Consider the following 16,782-nt stretch of genomic DNA (forward strand, 5'->3'; position numbering starts at 1 on the left):
GAAGTCAGTGCTTTTGCGGAAATTCAAGCGGCCAGTGTAGACAGCTGGCAAGTTTTTCTGGAAAAGTGGCTGATTTTCCGGAAAAACTGGCTGGTCTAGACACAGCCAAGGAAAAAGAAATGTTTAGCTGTGGAGAGTTCTGAGGACTGGAGTGCAACAAATTTATCCTAGTGAAATTCCACTGAACATGTGGGCCCAGTACATGCAGAGTGTGACACAACTCTGACCTTTAAGTGGATGGTCAGTCCACATTGCTCAAGGTTGAAATCTGAACCAGCATTTTGCACCTTGATTATTCAGTTTATGAATGCATCTTATAATTAGAGATATTTCCCAGGCTACCACTTCCTTAACTTTCAAAAGCGCTATATTCACAGAATGTTACAGTATTAGCAAGGGCAGTTAACAGCAAAACCTTTTATCTTCAAGCATGTGCAAAAACTGTTGATAATACATTGAGCAGGGCATTTATTTCTTTTTTTTTTTTTTTTTTACTGAAAAAAGAAACTAACCTTCTGCTCTTTATTTAAAATAAATTGTATTTTGGGGTACAGCTTGTAAAAGATACCCAATATTAATTTAGCCCCTCACCAATCATGCTTTACGGTATGTTTTACAACATTCTTTTAGTTCTGTGACTGTCGAGCCTTCATTTCGTGATGCAAGATCTTTCTGAAAGTGTGCTACTTTAGGACTTAACATTATTATACACTTGTAGAATGATATTACTCAATGAATCTGAACAGAAACTCTAGCTTTACAAAAGCTGCTCTGAACCTAGTTTACTCTGCCACTTAAACAACGCAACTTAATAAACCCGAGATGAAACTACCTAGTAAAATTGAACACTACAACTAGTTTGTCTGCTACATAAACGCATCTTGTTATGAACTTATAGGCAAAGTGTATATCATATAATATTGTATTTTTTAAAAGGTAAAAGAGTTTTTTAACATACAATTATACGGAGACACTTAAGTCATCAAAACATCTTATTTGCTAACAGGAATCATTCCAGGGAAGAAATTCTATTGACACACATTATGTTCGCAACTTAATTGATTTGACACACATTTAACTGAGTGAACAGTCAGTACTCCACTAGTAAAGCAAGCCTAAACAACAGCAATTTGTTCTGGAAGTACTTACTTCTGATGAGGTCACCATCAGTGCTATTTCCCCAGACAGACTGGTCTTGCATCTCTGACTGTATGCTTTGGTTATTGGGAGGTGCTGTTAAGTCTGTCTCTTCCGCAGCTGTATTCTCTGTATCACATTTTTCTAAATAAATTTAAAAAAAAAAATTATTTTCAAATTACTGATCTATGAACACATTTTAAAAGCATCTTAATTAAATTAATTAATATAAGTTTACAAAACAGTGATAAATATTGTTACTTTTCCCTTTTAAATAATGCACAATAAAAGGGAATTTTCAACCAGTTTTCCCATCATTTTTGCTAATCTAATCTGAATAGTTCTTTAATGAAAGTCTTTCATTGGGCTTGCATTTACATGCAAACACATCTTAAAAGATAGTTTATGGCAAACTCTGTTTGGAATTTAGCAAAGTTTATTTACCTTCCAAAACAACATTAAACTTCTAAACGACACACAAAATCCAGTATTTTTGCCCATGCAGATGTGCATCTCGTGTGCAAACTACTTGCTATATGGGAATTTCACAAAAAACTACAGAAACTGTGCCAAAGGTCTAAAATTCAACATATGACTAAGGACTTATGTTAACTAGTAGCCAAAACAGATGGAGACAAAAATCCCATGGTAACAGAATTTTCAGTTATTGTTTTGGGTTTTTTTTAAGATATGAAAAGTCACTGTTGAATTAAAATAAAATTCTAACCACATTTACAAAATGATTTTAAACATGCTCCAAAACTATGAAAGCTTGCTCTAGGGTATTGCCCAAAAGATTTGTAAACCTTCTTTACAAGTACTATGGAATTGTTCACATGTAGTTTCCCAAATGAAGTTTCTTCCTGCTGACAAACAGAACCATTTTTGGAACATGAAAATTAAACAAAATCTTCCATAGGTATTTTCTACAGACAATTATTTTATTCACAACACAACAGTCATTGATAGACCACCAATTTAAAATCTATATCCCATGTTAAAATGGTTCATAAAATACTGCACTACAGTACTTAGATTTCAAGTGAAAATAATTTTTCAAACTGTGTAACATTTTTGGAATGTGTTTATAATGTGTACTACTTAAAGCTATTTTAAAATAAAGTGAACTATTACTTGTTGAAGGGGGAATTAATAAAGGAAACCTCTAAGAATTTCAAGCACTACATCTCTAGCAAACGCATAGATTTAAATAATCATTTTAAAATATTTTGCTCGTAAGTTAATCAAAGTAGAAAAATTAAGAATATTGTGATGCCCATCTTGAATTGCTGGTGTACAATTGATATTTTACTGTGTAGCGCTAACTATTTTGAATAAGCAGTAATGTTACAAAATCCTATTTTTAATCTTGATATAGTAGACAATATTAAAGAACAGTCCTACTGAAAGAATAACTGTATTTTGAGGCAGTCAAAATTCCAAATTAAAATTTTAGCCAAGTAAACTGAAATTTTCAGTGTAGAACCAGATGTAGAGTAAAATTTCTTTAGATGTCATCATACTTTCAGCAGCTGTCATTCAGAATTAAGCCAACAGCATCTTATTAGGGATGTAAAATCCAGTTTAATTGCTTAACTGATTAAACACAGTGTTTAACCGGTTAATCAATTAAAGGGAAGGTAAGCAGTGGGGCTGCAACCAGGCTGGAGTGCTCCTGCCTGTGGAGGGTCCTGTGGGGCTGAAACAGCCAATTGAAATAGCCTTTGAAGGGAGAAGCTTAGCAGTTAACCATTCACATCTCTACCTCCAATATATGAAATCAGCTATGGGCAGTGGAATAGTTTATGATTACTCTTAATTTTACTTCTCTCTTAGTTTTATAGTTATTTCCCAATTTTTTTCCATCGCCAAGTGTGACTGGGTATGAGCCTAGCCTGTTTATTAACCCCTTATTTACACAGTTTCTAGGATCCTTCCACCAGCCCCTAAGCCTGCGTGCACCAGGTCCTTTCCCTTTTTCACTCTCCAATGGACCTGACGATAGTCAGGCCTTGTCTTAAGATCGGTAGCAACGATCCACTGCCTGTTCTCGACAACCCTCCTCGCGTCTCAGGGAGACAGGGGGCCAGGCCCGCCCTCACTCGCGGGCCCCAACCCAGGGCCCTAAGAACAAGGACTTGCCTGTAGTCCTGTCTGACTGGCAGGGCTTTCCACCACAACACGCCAGCCCACAGGCTTAGTTCCGTCGCCCTGCCCTTGGGCTACTTCTTACCCCCTTTTTGCCTAATTGTGGGCGTAACCAGTTCCATCACCAGTACTGGAGGACGCCGATAGCACCTCACGTGGGGGCCCTACTCCCCCGCCCCTTTCACGGGGTTTGTTACTGTCCTCCCTTGCCTTATCTCCCTTCCTTCCCCTCTACCCCCTCCTGCTTTCCTGCCCCAGGGTTTAAATCTTACTGCCACTCCTTGTTGTCCCCTTTGGCGTCCTCCCTTCCCCCGCCCTCCGTTGTGTGCTCCACCCCTTTCCCTCGACGTGCTGACATCAGAGGCGTCAGTTCACACCCTGGACCCCATTTCCTCCTCCTCTTCCCATGCCACTGAAACCCCAGGGGGTTGTTTGCTGTGGTGCGCCCATTTGGGAGCAGCCGAACAGCCAGCGCATCGCCGATATCCCACCTCTCGTGCCGCAACCCAGGCGGCGACTGAGAGATCCATAGTGCGGGGCCAAGGAATAAACCATACTTGAACTCTCCCATTTTTGTTTCCATTGTTTGAAAAAACATAATATATATCAGTCCTGGGCAACCTGTGTCCCGTGGGGCACCAGCAGCCCACTTGGGTTCAGCCTATGGCCCACACATCCGATCTGCCTCCTCCGCTATTCACACTTGTGCACTGGAGCCTCGCACTTCCTATATCCCCTCCTGCTCCCAGCATTTTCAGAGCATTATGAATCTGCTCCCATCCCCAGCTCCTCTCTTCCCTCCAAGAGCTTAAATGCTGTGAATCAGCTGTTCATAGCTGTTCAAACTTTTGGAGGGAGGGAAGGAGTGGGAACAAAGTGTCAATCAGTGGATTCATGGTGCTCCAAAAATGTTGGAAGGGCCGAGGGGGGATTAACAAGTGTGGGTTTCCCGTGCCTCAATATGCAAGAGGCATGGAGGAAGGGGGCAGAGAGAGGACGTGGGGGCAGCAGTTGGAACCCCAGTGGGCTGTGGGCCACAAGATGCCCATCACTGTGGCTCACTGAGACAAAGGAGGACCATTCATGCAGCCCACTAACTAGTTTTTGGTTGCCCATTGCTAGTATATACAATACACTGCCAGCCAGCACTACTTAATTAGCTATTGTGAGGACCAATCATGAAATTCTGATTAAATTGTCAACATCCAGGTATGAAGGTACACATTTAAAAAAGGCAGTTGGCAATTAACCAGAAAAATAACTCTTGATCTGAAGATTATCTAAAAATGAGTATCTTAAATTGCGGAAGGGACATCAAAGGACAAATATGCAGCATGGTACCATGAACTTCTACAAGTGAGGATCAGCCCACTACATGTCCATAGATGAAGTTGATCACATATTTTTCAAATTTCAGTGAAATTAATAACTTCTCATTTTCCTCTCCCTTCCTCTCCAGCTGAATATCTAAATTTAAATATTTTTAAAACACGAATTTGCCTCATAATTGAAAGCTTAGGCTTCTTGGATCGCATGATTCAGTTTCAAATGGAGAAACTTCTTGGATTGTATTACTTTCTTGTTTGTAAAGGTGCTGATAGAGTGAGCTAGTTGATGTCTAAGCACACGTGAAGATAAATATTTACTGAGATTAAAAAATTGTATTTGTATATATTGTGTTGTTTTCCTTTATTTTTGTATTTTGTTATGAAAGATGCATGAAAGCAAGGTCAATAAATTAAAGCATTACAATAACAATTACCAACAACCCAGGCAAATACTTAAATCTTCTGCTAATGTGTCATAACTTCTCAGAAAGTTTTCCCAACAAAGCCTAAAGCTAATACGTAGCAATTGCATGATCAGGTTGTAAACAGGTATACTTCTTTTTCACAGGTTTTCTGTAGTAATTTATAACACTTTTCAGTTTAAAACAAAGTTTGATCTTAAGATTTCTCTCTGAATACTAGCCTCCTCTTCTCCTTTACATTCTTCAGCCTATATGCAATTAACCCTGAAAACAGAGCCAGAAAGAAAAGATTTGCTGTTCACAGCAGCTTGAGATAGAGAAAAAAAATCACTACACTCTACATTTAGGTGTTAAAATCTCAAGTAGAAATGTTTAACACTGCATAAATAAATAACAATTTATTCAACACAGAATATTTCCAAACTGTAGCATCCTAGATATTTTATTTGATATTCATTAAAATGCGTTCATCCACAAACCCAGTATCTCTTCAAACATTTGTAAGTTTTTCCAGATGATACAATAAAAGCATCATATTCTTACCCTGGTGATTATTTATTACTGTTAGTAATTTGCATTACTGTGCTAACTCAGGATCAAGTCTTTCTTGTGCAAAGAACTGCTGCTTTAAAAACCCAATGAAACCAACCAAAACAGATGGTCTGTACCCGCAAAGAGCTCAGAGCTGTATCCACAAAATGTACTTATGCACTGCAGCACCTCACTTCTAGCGTCCCAGTAGAATCCTTGGATTTCAGGAGCAAAATGGGCAATTAGGTGCCTAAATCCCTTTGTTGACCTAACCCTTACTATCTAAGGCCCTGAAAGAATCATAGAACTAGAAGGGACCTCAACAGATCATCTAGTGCAGTCCCCTGCACTCATGACAGAACTAAATATTAATCTAAATCATTTCTGAAGGGCTACGTCTACACTGGCCCCTTTTCCGAAAGGGGCATGCTAATTTGACAGGTCGTAATAGGGAAATCCGCGGGGGATTTAAAAACCCCCCTCGGCATTTAAATAAAAATGTCCGACGCTTTTTTCCGGCTTTTAGAAAAGCCGGAAAAGAGCGTCTACACTGGCCCCGATCCTCCGAAAAAAAGCCCTTTTCCGGAGATCTCTTATTCCTACTTTGAAGTAGGAATAAGAGATCTCCGGAAAAGGGCTTTTTTTCGGAGGATCGGGGCCAGTGTAGACGCTCTTTTCCGGCTTTTCTAAAAGCCGGAAAAAAGCGGCGGACATTTTTATTTAAATGCCGCGGGGGATATTTAAATCCCCCGCGGATTTCCCTATTACGACCTGTCAAATTAGCATGCCCCTTTCGGAAAAGGGGCCAGTGTAGACGAGCCCAAGATGTTTAGCTAACCAGCTCTTAAAAAACTCCAGTGATGGAGATTCCATAACTTCCCAAGACAATTTAACCACTCTGACTGGAAGTTTCTCATATACTGTACAAACTAAACCATCCTTGCTGTAATTTAAGCCCATTGTTTTTATCCTACATGCAGAAGTTAAAGAGAACAACTGCTTTCTCTCCTCCTCTGATTGCCATTTATGTACTTGAAAACTGTTTCTCAGTCTTCTCTTCTCTAGACTAAACAAACACAATTTTTTTAATCTTTCCTCAGGTCATGTTTTCTAGACCTTGAATCCGCTTCGTTGCTCTTCTCCACACTTTCCACAATTTGTCTATATCTTTCCTGAAACATGGCGCCCAAAAGTGGACATAATGCTCTAGTTGAGGCCTAAATAAGCATATAGCAGAATTACTTCACATGTCTTATTTATAACACTCCTGCTAATACAACCAGAATGATGCTTGCTTTTTGGCAACAGTTTGTTCATATTTATCATATTGGGATTCACTATGACCCTAGATCCTCTTTGGCAGTACTCATTCCTAAGCAGTTATTTCCCATGTTGTATGTGTGCAACTGATTATTTTTTCCTAATTGGAGTACATGGCATTTGTTCTTATTGAATTTCACCCGTATTTACATTAGACCATTTCTCTAGTTTGTCCAGATTATTCTGAATTTTAATTCTATTTTCCTTAGCACTTGCAACTGCTCCCAATTTAGTATTATCTGCAGAGCTTTACAGATGTATTGCAGCACTGTGGACATGAATCATTTCACTGGAACTATGCATATGAAACTGAAAGCAGAAGTAGGTTTACAGCAAAAACTAGTTAGGCATTTATGAAAGTTTCTGTTTTTTCATTTGGTGCCATTTTAGAGAACCAACACTGACAATTATGAAGTAAACCAATTTCACTAAAAGAATAAGCCAGATAATTTATATTTGGAAACAAAGTATAAGTTTTCAAAAAGTTAGAGAAAAAAAATGAAATTGCCCAACAGTTGGAAAAAAAAAAAACCATACAAAAACTGGTACAGGTTGGACCTTCCTGGTCCTGCACCCTTGCAACCTGACTGGTCCAAGATGAAGGATTTTGCCAGAGCAGGGGCGGGTCACTCACACTGTGGCTCTGGGTCCTGCAGGGCAGCCGCACGTTGCGGCTCCCAGCCCCACCAAGCTACCACAGCTCCCAGCCCAACCGGGGAGCCTCACGCTGGGTCTCCCAACACCGCTGGGCAGCTCCACTGCCATACACGGGGACAGCCCCACAGGCCCTCCACCGGGTCTTTCTGGTCCAGCAGCATCAGTGCCAGACCATGGATGTTGCCGGACCAGAGAATCCCAGTTAACAGAGTTTCAGACTGTAGTAAAGTTCTATTATAGCAACTGAAGTAGTTAGCTGGAAGCTTAAGAATTTCTAGAAATCCCAATGAAGCAGGATTACTTAAGTCCAAGTCCAACCTGGATGCAGTATTTTCTTATGGCCCCAGGATTCAGGAAAGCATCCCTATGCACATAAGAACTGAAGCATGCAATGTCAATGGGATTTTGAACACATGCTTGAAGTTAATGATGCGCTTAAGTGCTTTCTTGAGGCACTGCACATTAATTCTTTCTTCATACACTAAATTAATCTAATTTTACATTTGGATGGAAATATATTTTACAGGGAAAGATGATGCATTTTTAGAATTTGTCTCTACGTCTGTTTCAATACTCTTCTGTAGATATTTGTAATGCTTCTGCACTACAGCCGGTCCCCGAGTTACGAACGCATCGACTTATGACCGTTCGTATTTGCGACCAACCTCCTATACAGCCGGAACGCAAGTTACGAACAAAAGCCGCACTTACGAACAGCGCGGCCTTAATGTAAGTGAACGTAATCCGACTTACGAGCAGATCGAGTTACAACCTAGTGTGTGGTACGTAACTCGTTCGTAAGTCGGGGACCGGCTGTATTCTCTGCTAATTAGGCCTCAACTGGACTACTCTGTCCAGTTCTGGACAACACATTTCAGGAAAGATGTCAACAAATTGGAGAAGGTCCAGAGGTCCAGATTAAAGGTCTAAAAAATATAACCTATGAGGGAAGATTAAAAGAACTAATGTATGGAAAAGAGAAGACTAAGAGGGGACAGCTTAATAAAAAGTCGTTGTAAGGACAAGGGAAAACATTATTCTCCTTAATCTCTGATAACAGGACAAGAAGCAATGGGCTTAAATTGCAGTAAGGGAGGTTTAGGTTGGACATTAGAAAAAACTTCCTAACTCTCCAGGTGTTTAAGCACTGGAATAAACTGACTAAGGAGGTCATCATTGGAAATTTTTAAGAACAGATTAGACAAACTTCTGTCAGGGATGAGCTAGACCATGGGTTCCCAAACTGGGGGGGCGTGCCCCCGGAGGGAGGTGGAGAGAAGTTCCGGGGGGGCACGAGGTGACCCAGCCCCCCCTTAAATCCCAGCACACTAAGTTTTGCTGCTATTTTTGTTTTCAGCCCCAGTCAGTCCCCCCCCCCTTTTTTTTGATCAACAAGTTTTGCTGTTATGGGGGGGGGGGGAAGGGACAGAGGGGGAAGGGGCATGAGCATTTCTCAAAAATCATAAAGGGGGCATGATGCCAAAAAGTTGGGGAACCACTGATCTAGACGGTGCGCGGTCCTGCCACGAGTGCAGGGGACTGGACTTGATGACTTCTCAAGGTCCCTTTCAGTTCGCAGTGGTTGTGACATCGGCAGACCTTGCCAGTTCTTGACGAGGTGGAGGTGTCAGCTGAGAACTAATAAATTCATAGCTGAAAACCAGACCAGCTCATGTGTATGTTAATATTGAAATAGCTGTAAGTGTTTATAGAGTGTAAATACACCCTTTCAATTGGTTGTAAGTTTCTGCATTCATTAATCCTGCTGTAATCTCTGGATCCGACGCTTTAAAGTAACATGTAGTTTTTGCATTATAACTGTAAAAATGCCCTCTGTGAACTGGAGAGCTCCTTGATGAGTAATGGTTTAACCTGTACAAATTTTTTTTTCCTTCTTGTAGTTAATATAGGCTGAGTTAGTTTACTGTAGGATTGATTACCTTTTGGTGTGCGATCTAAGGTACAAATTGATCTCAGGTATGTGACTGGTCACTGGGGTTTGGGACTAGGAGCAACCTGAATATTTTGTGATTTTTGGCATAAGTGACCCATTTATCATTCAATCCAGCTTGCCTAGGTGGCAAGATAAAATGGAGTGCCCAAGAGGACTGACTTATTTCCTGGAAAGATTGGCATAAAACTTCCAGTAACAATGTGAATTCCCGATCGGTGAAATCTAACTATAGAACCAGTTACAGGTGTCTGTCCTGAGGCTGGCACTTATACTCATGAACCACTCCCACAGTGTGACAGGCCACAAGTAGTGAACAAATCTAAACAAAAGTATTTACAAAGTCTGTGAGTCATTGACTCTTCTGAATATGATTATGCAATCCTTTAAAATGATAGTTATATATAATAGATGTAATTCAAGTTTCTTCTTACACATAGATTGCCTGTGGCCAAATCAGTGCTATGTTTTTTCCCAGGTCATTAAATAAAAAGCCTAATACTTTAGAAGATAAATGATTTTATTTCAAACAAAAATCCCAATTCAAAATCCACATATCTTAAAAATAAAGTCATTTTCCTAAATCAATTATTTCACTGCCCAAACTTCAACAATTTTTTATGTATGGCCTACATGTAAAGTTTAACCAGCGTGGACATTTGATTATATGATGCAATAAAGGTGGCACTTAATGCTCAAAAAAAGTATGTTGACAATAGGTATGTATTACAGACACTAATGCTTCTGGTAAAAATATGGGTCTGAAACTTCAGTTCTGCATGGCTGATCTGTATCTAATTTTTTTTTTTTAAACTTCTGCTGTTTAGAAGTTATGAGTCACTCTGAAGACAAGAAAACAATAAGACCAGTATAAGCCAATTTCTCAATGCCAGAACATTTTTATTTAGCTACGGATACTTTCTGATTTCTCAACTGAGTCTTGAACTTCGATTTCATGTAGCATTGATTTAAAGATGTTGCCAAAGAAGAGAGAGTGGCTTTTTTATACAGTTGTACAACTGCGTTATCATGCTGTGTAACTTTATACATACCTAGGAACAGAAGCAATTTTAAATTAGATTCCTCCTTTCTATTCTTCGAAGACTTATTTTGTATCACTAACAGAATTCTTGAAGTGAAAATTGCCAGCCGCAAAAGACAGAGATAAAGCCTGATTGCCACAGACCATAAGTATGTACAATAAATGACTGCATCCTGTATGTTATCTTCAGAAGATAACGTTAGTGTACGACAAAGTTTCAATAAATCAGTTCATTTGGGCGTGAAGCTAAAAATAATATCAGGTTTAATTGTGAGCAACATGATGAAAACAAAATCGTATGCAGCCCTGACAAGTGCGATTGAAAATAAGTTAATAAAGCACCAACTGGGTTTAGCAGCATCTCAGGGTAGCCTCAAAAGGAAAACAAGTGACCTACAACTGGAAGAAGCCATGGTCACAGACCTGCTGCCTTAGTCTAGGGTTACCAGGTAGACCCCCTCCAAAAAAACAGACACACTTGATCGTGGGCGGGGGAGGGGCTGGCCAGGAGGAGGGAAGCAGAGCAGGGGGTGGGGTCGGGGGCCACGGGGCTGGCCAGGAGGAAGGGGGGGCAGGAAGCAGAGCTGGGGGAGGGGGGTGAGCAACTCGGCCGGCAGGGAGCAGGACTGACCCCAGCACTTGCAGATCCCGGGGCACTGCCTGTCCCACGCAGGGTCCCGGTGACACACAAACGAGGAGGAAGCTACCCCTCCCCCTCACACTCAACCTAGGGCTCCCAGCGGCAATCGCGGCCCCGCCTCCCAGCTGGGACTCCCAGCTGCTCCCCCGGCCCAGCCAGGCTTTCATCTGGTGCGCAGCCAGAAAAATCAGAAAGTACCGGACATTGCACGTGTCCAGTATTGTCAGATTTTTTTTTTACTGGACAGAGAGCGTAAATACCGGACTGTCCAGTACAATACTGGACACCTGGCAACCCTACCCTAGTCTGCCAGGGGGACACCTTGGGAAACTGAGAGGCATTACAGAGAAATGCTTACAAACGCAAGGCTGGGAGGGAAAGGAAGGCAACGTTCAAGGCGTATCATGTGTCTTGCTGAAGGCCCTCCGTTTCTGTAAGAAGGAACTTGCCTGGTGAGACCCACCTACTTTTTTCCCCTGTTCTCTGTACAGAGCCACATTTTTCAGTAACAAGCACAGTCGAGAGGGATCCCAAAGACCAGGGCCAACCCCACTCCCACTCCACACACAGTAACAGGCGCAACAACTGGACAAAAACTTTAAAGCAACTCACCTCGAAGGAGCGAGCGCAGAAAGCCGAGTTCACTCGGAGCTGCAGGCGCCGGCCCTTCAGGCCCCGGAGGAAGAAGCTCTCTCGCTTGGGACATCTGCCTTCGCTCACCCCGCGACCCAGGAGCTTCCACCCCCGACCAACCTAACACAGCACCCTGAAGGGACAAACAAGCGACGGGCCTTTAGAGCGCACTGCACGCCACAGGCTCCCGGCCCCGGGGCCAGGGCTTGGGGAGGGGCCGGCCAGATTCACAGAAGCAACAACTTTGCAACTGCTCAGCAGGCGCGCCCCTCCTCCCCAGGCGTGCGGAGGGCGCCTTTGGTTGCCTAGGCACAAACTGCTGCATGGAAACTCATTGAGCAGAGCCCCGGCGCTCTGGGGGGGTGACCAGCACAAGCCACCCGCCCTACCCTGGCTGCTCGGCCCTCGCACGCTGCCCTCCCCCCACCACAGGGTGTCCGCCCCCTGCCAGACACGGGAAACTTACTGAGGCTCCCCAAGCAGCAGAAACAGCATCTCCGCTGCCGGCGCGGCCGCCTCCTTTCTGCAGCTACGGCTGCTGCCGCCTCCTCCTGTACAGCCCCCGGGCTCTACGGCTGTATCCCCTGGCAGCCCGCCCCGCTGCTGCGCGGGATCTCGCCCTCTCCAGCCAGCACACGCCAAAGCGGGGACTTCTTTCGTCCTCCCCCCACACCTCCTCCCGCTTCTTTTTTTCATCATTTCCGGAGCTGAAAACATCCAGCTCTGTGGCAGCGATCGAAGCCTGGGGGCGGCGGCTCCCCAGGTCCCGCTGCCCGACCGGTTCTCCAGAGCCTGGGCCAGAAAGAGGTCATGGCCATGGGCCATCCCAAAACCGCGAACGTCCTCCTACCCATGCGGCTGGGGTGGGTTCTAACCCGGCAAGTGCCTTGAGCAGGGGAGACACCCCTGCCAGAAAAGAGGCTTTCATGCCTCAATAAAGTTTGCAGCTGTAGCATGGGCTGGGAGAGGAAGGCTAACAAGTGACTCGGACATTATTCACATTGAAGTTACCTTTCAGGTTGAACCGGTTAACAAATAGCAACTTGACTGATCTGTGAAAGTCAGAGACACTAGGCCCAAAGCCTTCCATCAACAACATAGATTTACTTTCTTTAAAAAAGTTAATGCCGTATTAACATACTGTTTCACAAGTAAAATAATATTTTAACTTTAATGATTTAAAACATTTATACAAAACTATTCATAAGATCTGCACACAATGAGGACAGAACAAGCAAAGATTTTACAGTGTAGATACCTAGAGAGCTAAACCACTTCCTTCCTTCCACCAGTACCTCTTCAGTAATAGACTGCATCTTTCAGTGCAGGTCTGTTTTCATCCATATAGAAAAGAAATTTGTGTCAATCTGGTACACATCAATGCTCACTTTGATATAACTTAAGCTGGTCAGTGATATGGAAAAGACACACCCTTGGGTGATGTGAATTATATCAACCCAAGTACTGGTGTGGGCAGTGATATTTAGGCAGGACTGTTTCTACAGGTGATGCAATTATGTTAAGAGAGCTCTCTCCTGTTGGCATAAAGTGTCTGCACTACCAGTGCTACAGTGGCATAGATATGTTGGTACAGCTGCATCACTGTAGTATTTCGAACCCCTTACCTTAGCTCCTGAGACTGCATGTGTTGAGCTTTTTTACTAAGAGCATTTATTGACTGCATTGGGAACCATATTTGATAGTAAATGAAGCACATGTATTAAGTGTTTGCAGGTTTGAGGGCCCATAACATGTTCTTATAAAGCAATCTCTTTGTCAGCATTTCAAACTTTTAAAAAGCAATTTGTATGATTTAATTGTAATATCCTTTAAATTCACTACCAGGGTTCAGTCCTCATCTGTGAACTTATTTGAACATCTCTCTAAGAAAGCATACAAACAAAACTAAGTAGGAAAAATTAGACGAAAGACAAAATAGTCTTAAGTAATAAGTATCTCCTGAAAAATACAGACATTTTAATGACAACCACTGTAAATAATAATTAATAGTGTTAGCACATAAGAACTGATCATCCTGTTGTTTATTGACAAAATAAAAAGGAAAAATAAAAAATACAACTAGTGAAATTTAAATGTGATTTTATACAATTTCCTTTCAATTTTAGTAATGTAAAATAGGGATTTTGGTTACTCAATTAACTGGTTAAATGAAATGTTTAACAGGTTAACCATTATCCCGTGGGCAGGAGCTGCTCCAGTTCATCTGGGCTGAAGCACCCCCACTTCCCCCCCACCCTCCCACTCATGGTGCAGCACAGTGGGCTTGGCCAGGCTGGAGGGCTCCCTGCACTATGAGTGGGAGGGTGGGGGGAAGTGGGGGTGCTTCAGCCCAGATGAGCTTGAGCAGCTATGGGGTAGGGTCCTGCCTGCCTCCATCTGGGGTGTGGAACTGGAGCTTCCAGAACTCCTGAGGCTACTGCACCAGTGCTGCCAGAGTCCCACCAGCTACCCTGTCCGGGGTTACTGCCACTCGGCCCAGTTAACCTGTTACCTATCCGGTAAGCCTGATAACAAAGTGAGTATCTACACAGCAAACCTGTTATTTTGAAATTATTTCAAAATAACAGGCTTCTTATTCTGAATTCTATAACCCTCATTTCACAAGGAATAACATTTATTTCAAAATAGTTATTTCGTAAGAGAGTGGGTGCAGACAGTGCAGCTGTGGTTATTTCGGAATAAGTGGCCTCCAGGGATTCTCACAGGTGTCCAGGTAGCCACTCTGTCCACACTCAACAGAACTCTATAATTCCCCTTCTCCTGCAGCCTTTAAAGGTGTAGCCTCAGGGGAAAGGGCTTGTGGCATAAAAAAAGCCCTGTGGCTGCTGGGGGAAGGGACACCAGCAGCCTTCACTGTCTTTCCCACCACCATGAGTGACCCCCATGCTCCTACCGAGCCCTCCTTAGCTGCAAGGGAGCCGGCAGCCAGCTCTAAAGTCCCTGCCCTGGGGCAAAAGGGGAGTGTGCCATCCTGTGTATGGTGCGGAGATCCTGAATCTCATTGAGATCTGGGGAGAGGAGGCAAACCTCCAGGATCTCCACACCAATCAGAGGAACACAGACATATACGGCCAGATGACTGACAGCCTGGACCAGAAGGGACACAGCCACACCCAGGAGCAGGTGAAGGAGCTGAGGCAGGCCTATACCAAGGCCAGGGAGTGCTTCTCACTCAGGGGCAGCACCCCCTCTCCTGCCAGTTTTTCAACCAGCTCCACCACATCCGGGGGGGGGGGTGTCAGTCCCTTCCCCCACTTGTTATGGACTCTGGGTCCTGTCGTCAGCCTCCCGGAGAACGTGGCTGAGGAAGAGGAGCAGGAGGAAGACAAGGAGGCCAGCACCAACATCATGCCTGCCAGCCAGGAGTTCAGCCTGTCCCTGGAGTCATCCCCCCACCTCCCAGAATGTGTCCCAGGAGTTGAATGTAGCCGGAGAATGCCCATCAGGTGAGTTCCATTACTTTCCCTAGACACATGCAGGGGTAGGTGGCAGGCAGTGAAGGGCTGTGAGCTCTTTGCTCAGCCTGGAGATTCACAACAGCCTGTGCACATGGAGCACCAGTCCAGAGCACACAGCCACAATGAGAAATGTTGCACAGGGTTCCTGCCTTACTCCCCACCCCATGGCGGGACACCTTCCCACTACAAGCCACCACTAAGGAGGACAGGGTCATGGACACACACACAGCAGTGCCACACACAGGCATGCCCACACTCCCAGACCAGCATGGCGAGGCAGAGGACACTGGTCCACTGCCAGTGGAGCCTCCTGGAAGGAGAAGGAAGTGGAGGGGACCCCAGCAGCACCTTCCCTGCCAAGTGGCATCTGTCACTCACAGACACCTCCTCCAACACCTTCCCCCATCCAGAGGGCAGGGATATACGTCTCTTCCATGTGGGACGCTGCCACTGCCAGAACTGGTGTGTGCAAGGCCCTGAGGGAAGGCAAACCACCCTGTCGACTCCCTTCTGCCTGCAGGCTCCCAGCCTGATTGACACCTTCCTATGTCTGCTTGTCCTCAGGGCAAAGGTGTAGTAAGGTTCCCCACTGGGACATCTGTGCCCCTGCAGAAAAGGGCCCACTGTCCGGGCCTCAGATGGCCTTGATCAAAACACATTGCCTTTGTCTGACTCAAGACTTTTTGGTGTTGGCTCATAGATGAGGGCTTCTTGCACCCTGGCTCCAGGGATGACTTTCCTTCTCTTTGTTCTTTGCAGCTGGACCAGCTGCAAGTGCGATGTGAGCCACATCTCCTGCACCAGCCTCCTGACTCTGTGAGACTTGCAGGCACTACTGACCCCGCAAGGACCTCCAGCAGGAGCACATAGCCTGCTTCCATTCCCTCCAGCAGTCTCTGGACCAACAGGAGCAAAGGTTGGACACGGAGCTGGAGAAGCACCATGCTGATTGGGAGCTAAACTGCACCACCTAGCAGGAGCTGTCCCAGGAGACCTGGAGCACATGTGCGGTAAACAGTGCTGTCGCCAACCACATGGTCACCGCGATTGAGCAGTCCAGCAGCCACACACACCCCTGCACTCGGTCCTCCTCCCACCCCTCTGGCTTCTCCTCCTAGCCTCCCACCAGCCACTAAGAGCCCTGCATATGAGACAGTGGGACCGCTTGAGGCAGGCACCAGTCCCAACCCCAGCCCTGAGCCTCTCCTCTGTCCTCTTTACCCTTCCTCCTACCACCTTCCCCCTCCTAGGTTCTTTCCCCAGTCCCTCCCCAATTATATTTATCCTGAATAAAAATACAGTTTCTTGTTCCAAAACAAAACATCTGGTATATTGTATCTTCAGGAGAGTGGAGTAGGAGGAGGGGAAGGTGGGAAGTGAGGGTAGGGGAAGGGAGGGTTGGAGGAGGAAAGGCACACAGGGACAATGCAGAGGCCCCTTGTGAGGAAGCCCAGGGGAGAGTGTTACAGCTAGCCTGGTCTGAAATTCTTTCTT

The 16,782-nt window shown here is 44.4% G+C and overlaps 1 protein-coding gene and 1 long non-coding RNA gene across 4 annotated transcripts in view; one reads left to right on the forward strand and one right to left on the reverse strand.

The window, feature by feature from the left end:
• Positions 1–13,178, reverse strand: part of MDFIC (MyoD family inhibitor domain containing) — an 87,420-nt gene extending 74,242 nt beyond the window's left edge. The window contains exons 1-3 of one of the 3 annotated variants that reach the window (XM_075929460.1): positions 13,068–13,178; positions 11,789–11,942; positions 1,150–1,281 (exon numbers count right to left, since the gene is read on the reverse strand). In XM_075929460.1, coding sequence (XP_075785575.1) covers positions 1,150–1,281; positions 11,789–11,882 — 226 coding nt within the window. In that variant the 5' untranslated portion in view covers positions 11,883–11,942; positions 13,068–13,178. Of the gene's footprint in view, positions 1–1,149; positions 1,282–11,788; positions 12,217–12,275; positions 12,524–13,067 lie in introns of those variants that run through there. The other 2 variants (XM_006122532.4, XM_075929455.1) reach the window with 2 other exon arrangements.
• A 975-nt stretch (positions 13,179–14,153) lies between these two features.
• Positions 14,154–16,557, forward strand: LOC142826538 (uncharacterized). Its single transcript, XR_012900737.1, has 3 exons — positions 14,154–14,328; positions 15,115–15,276; positions 16,048–16,557. It is a non-coding gene; the product is annotated as an uncharacterized LOC142826538 (long non-coding RNA).
• The last annotated feature ends 225 nt before the right edge of the window (positions 16,558–16,782 follow it).

The sequence above is a fragment of the Pelodiscus sinensis genome, chromosome 1 (genome assembly GCF_049634645.1).
Source record: "Pelodiscus sinensis isolate JC-2024 chromosome 1, ASM4963464v1, whole genome shotgun sequence".
In the NCBI taxonomy this organism is placed as follows: domain Eukaryota; kingdom Metazoa; phylum Chordata; order Testudines; family Trionychidae; genus Pelodiscus; species Pelodiscus sinensis.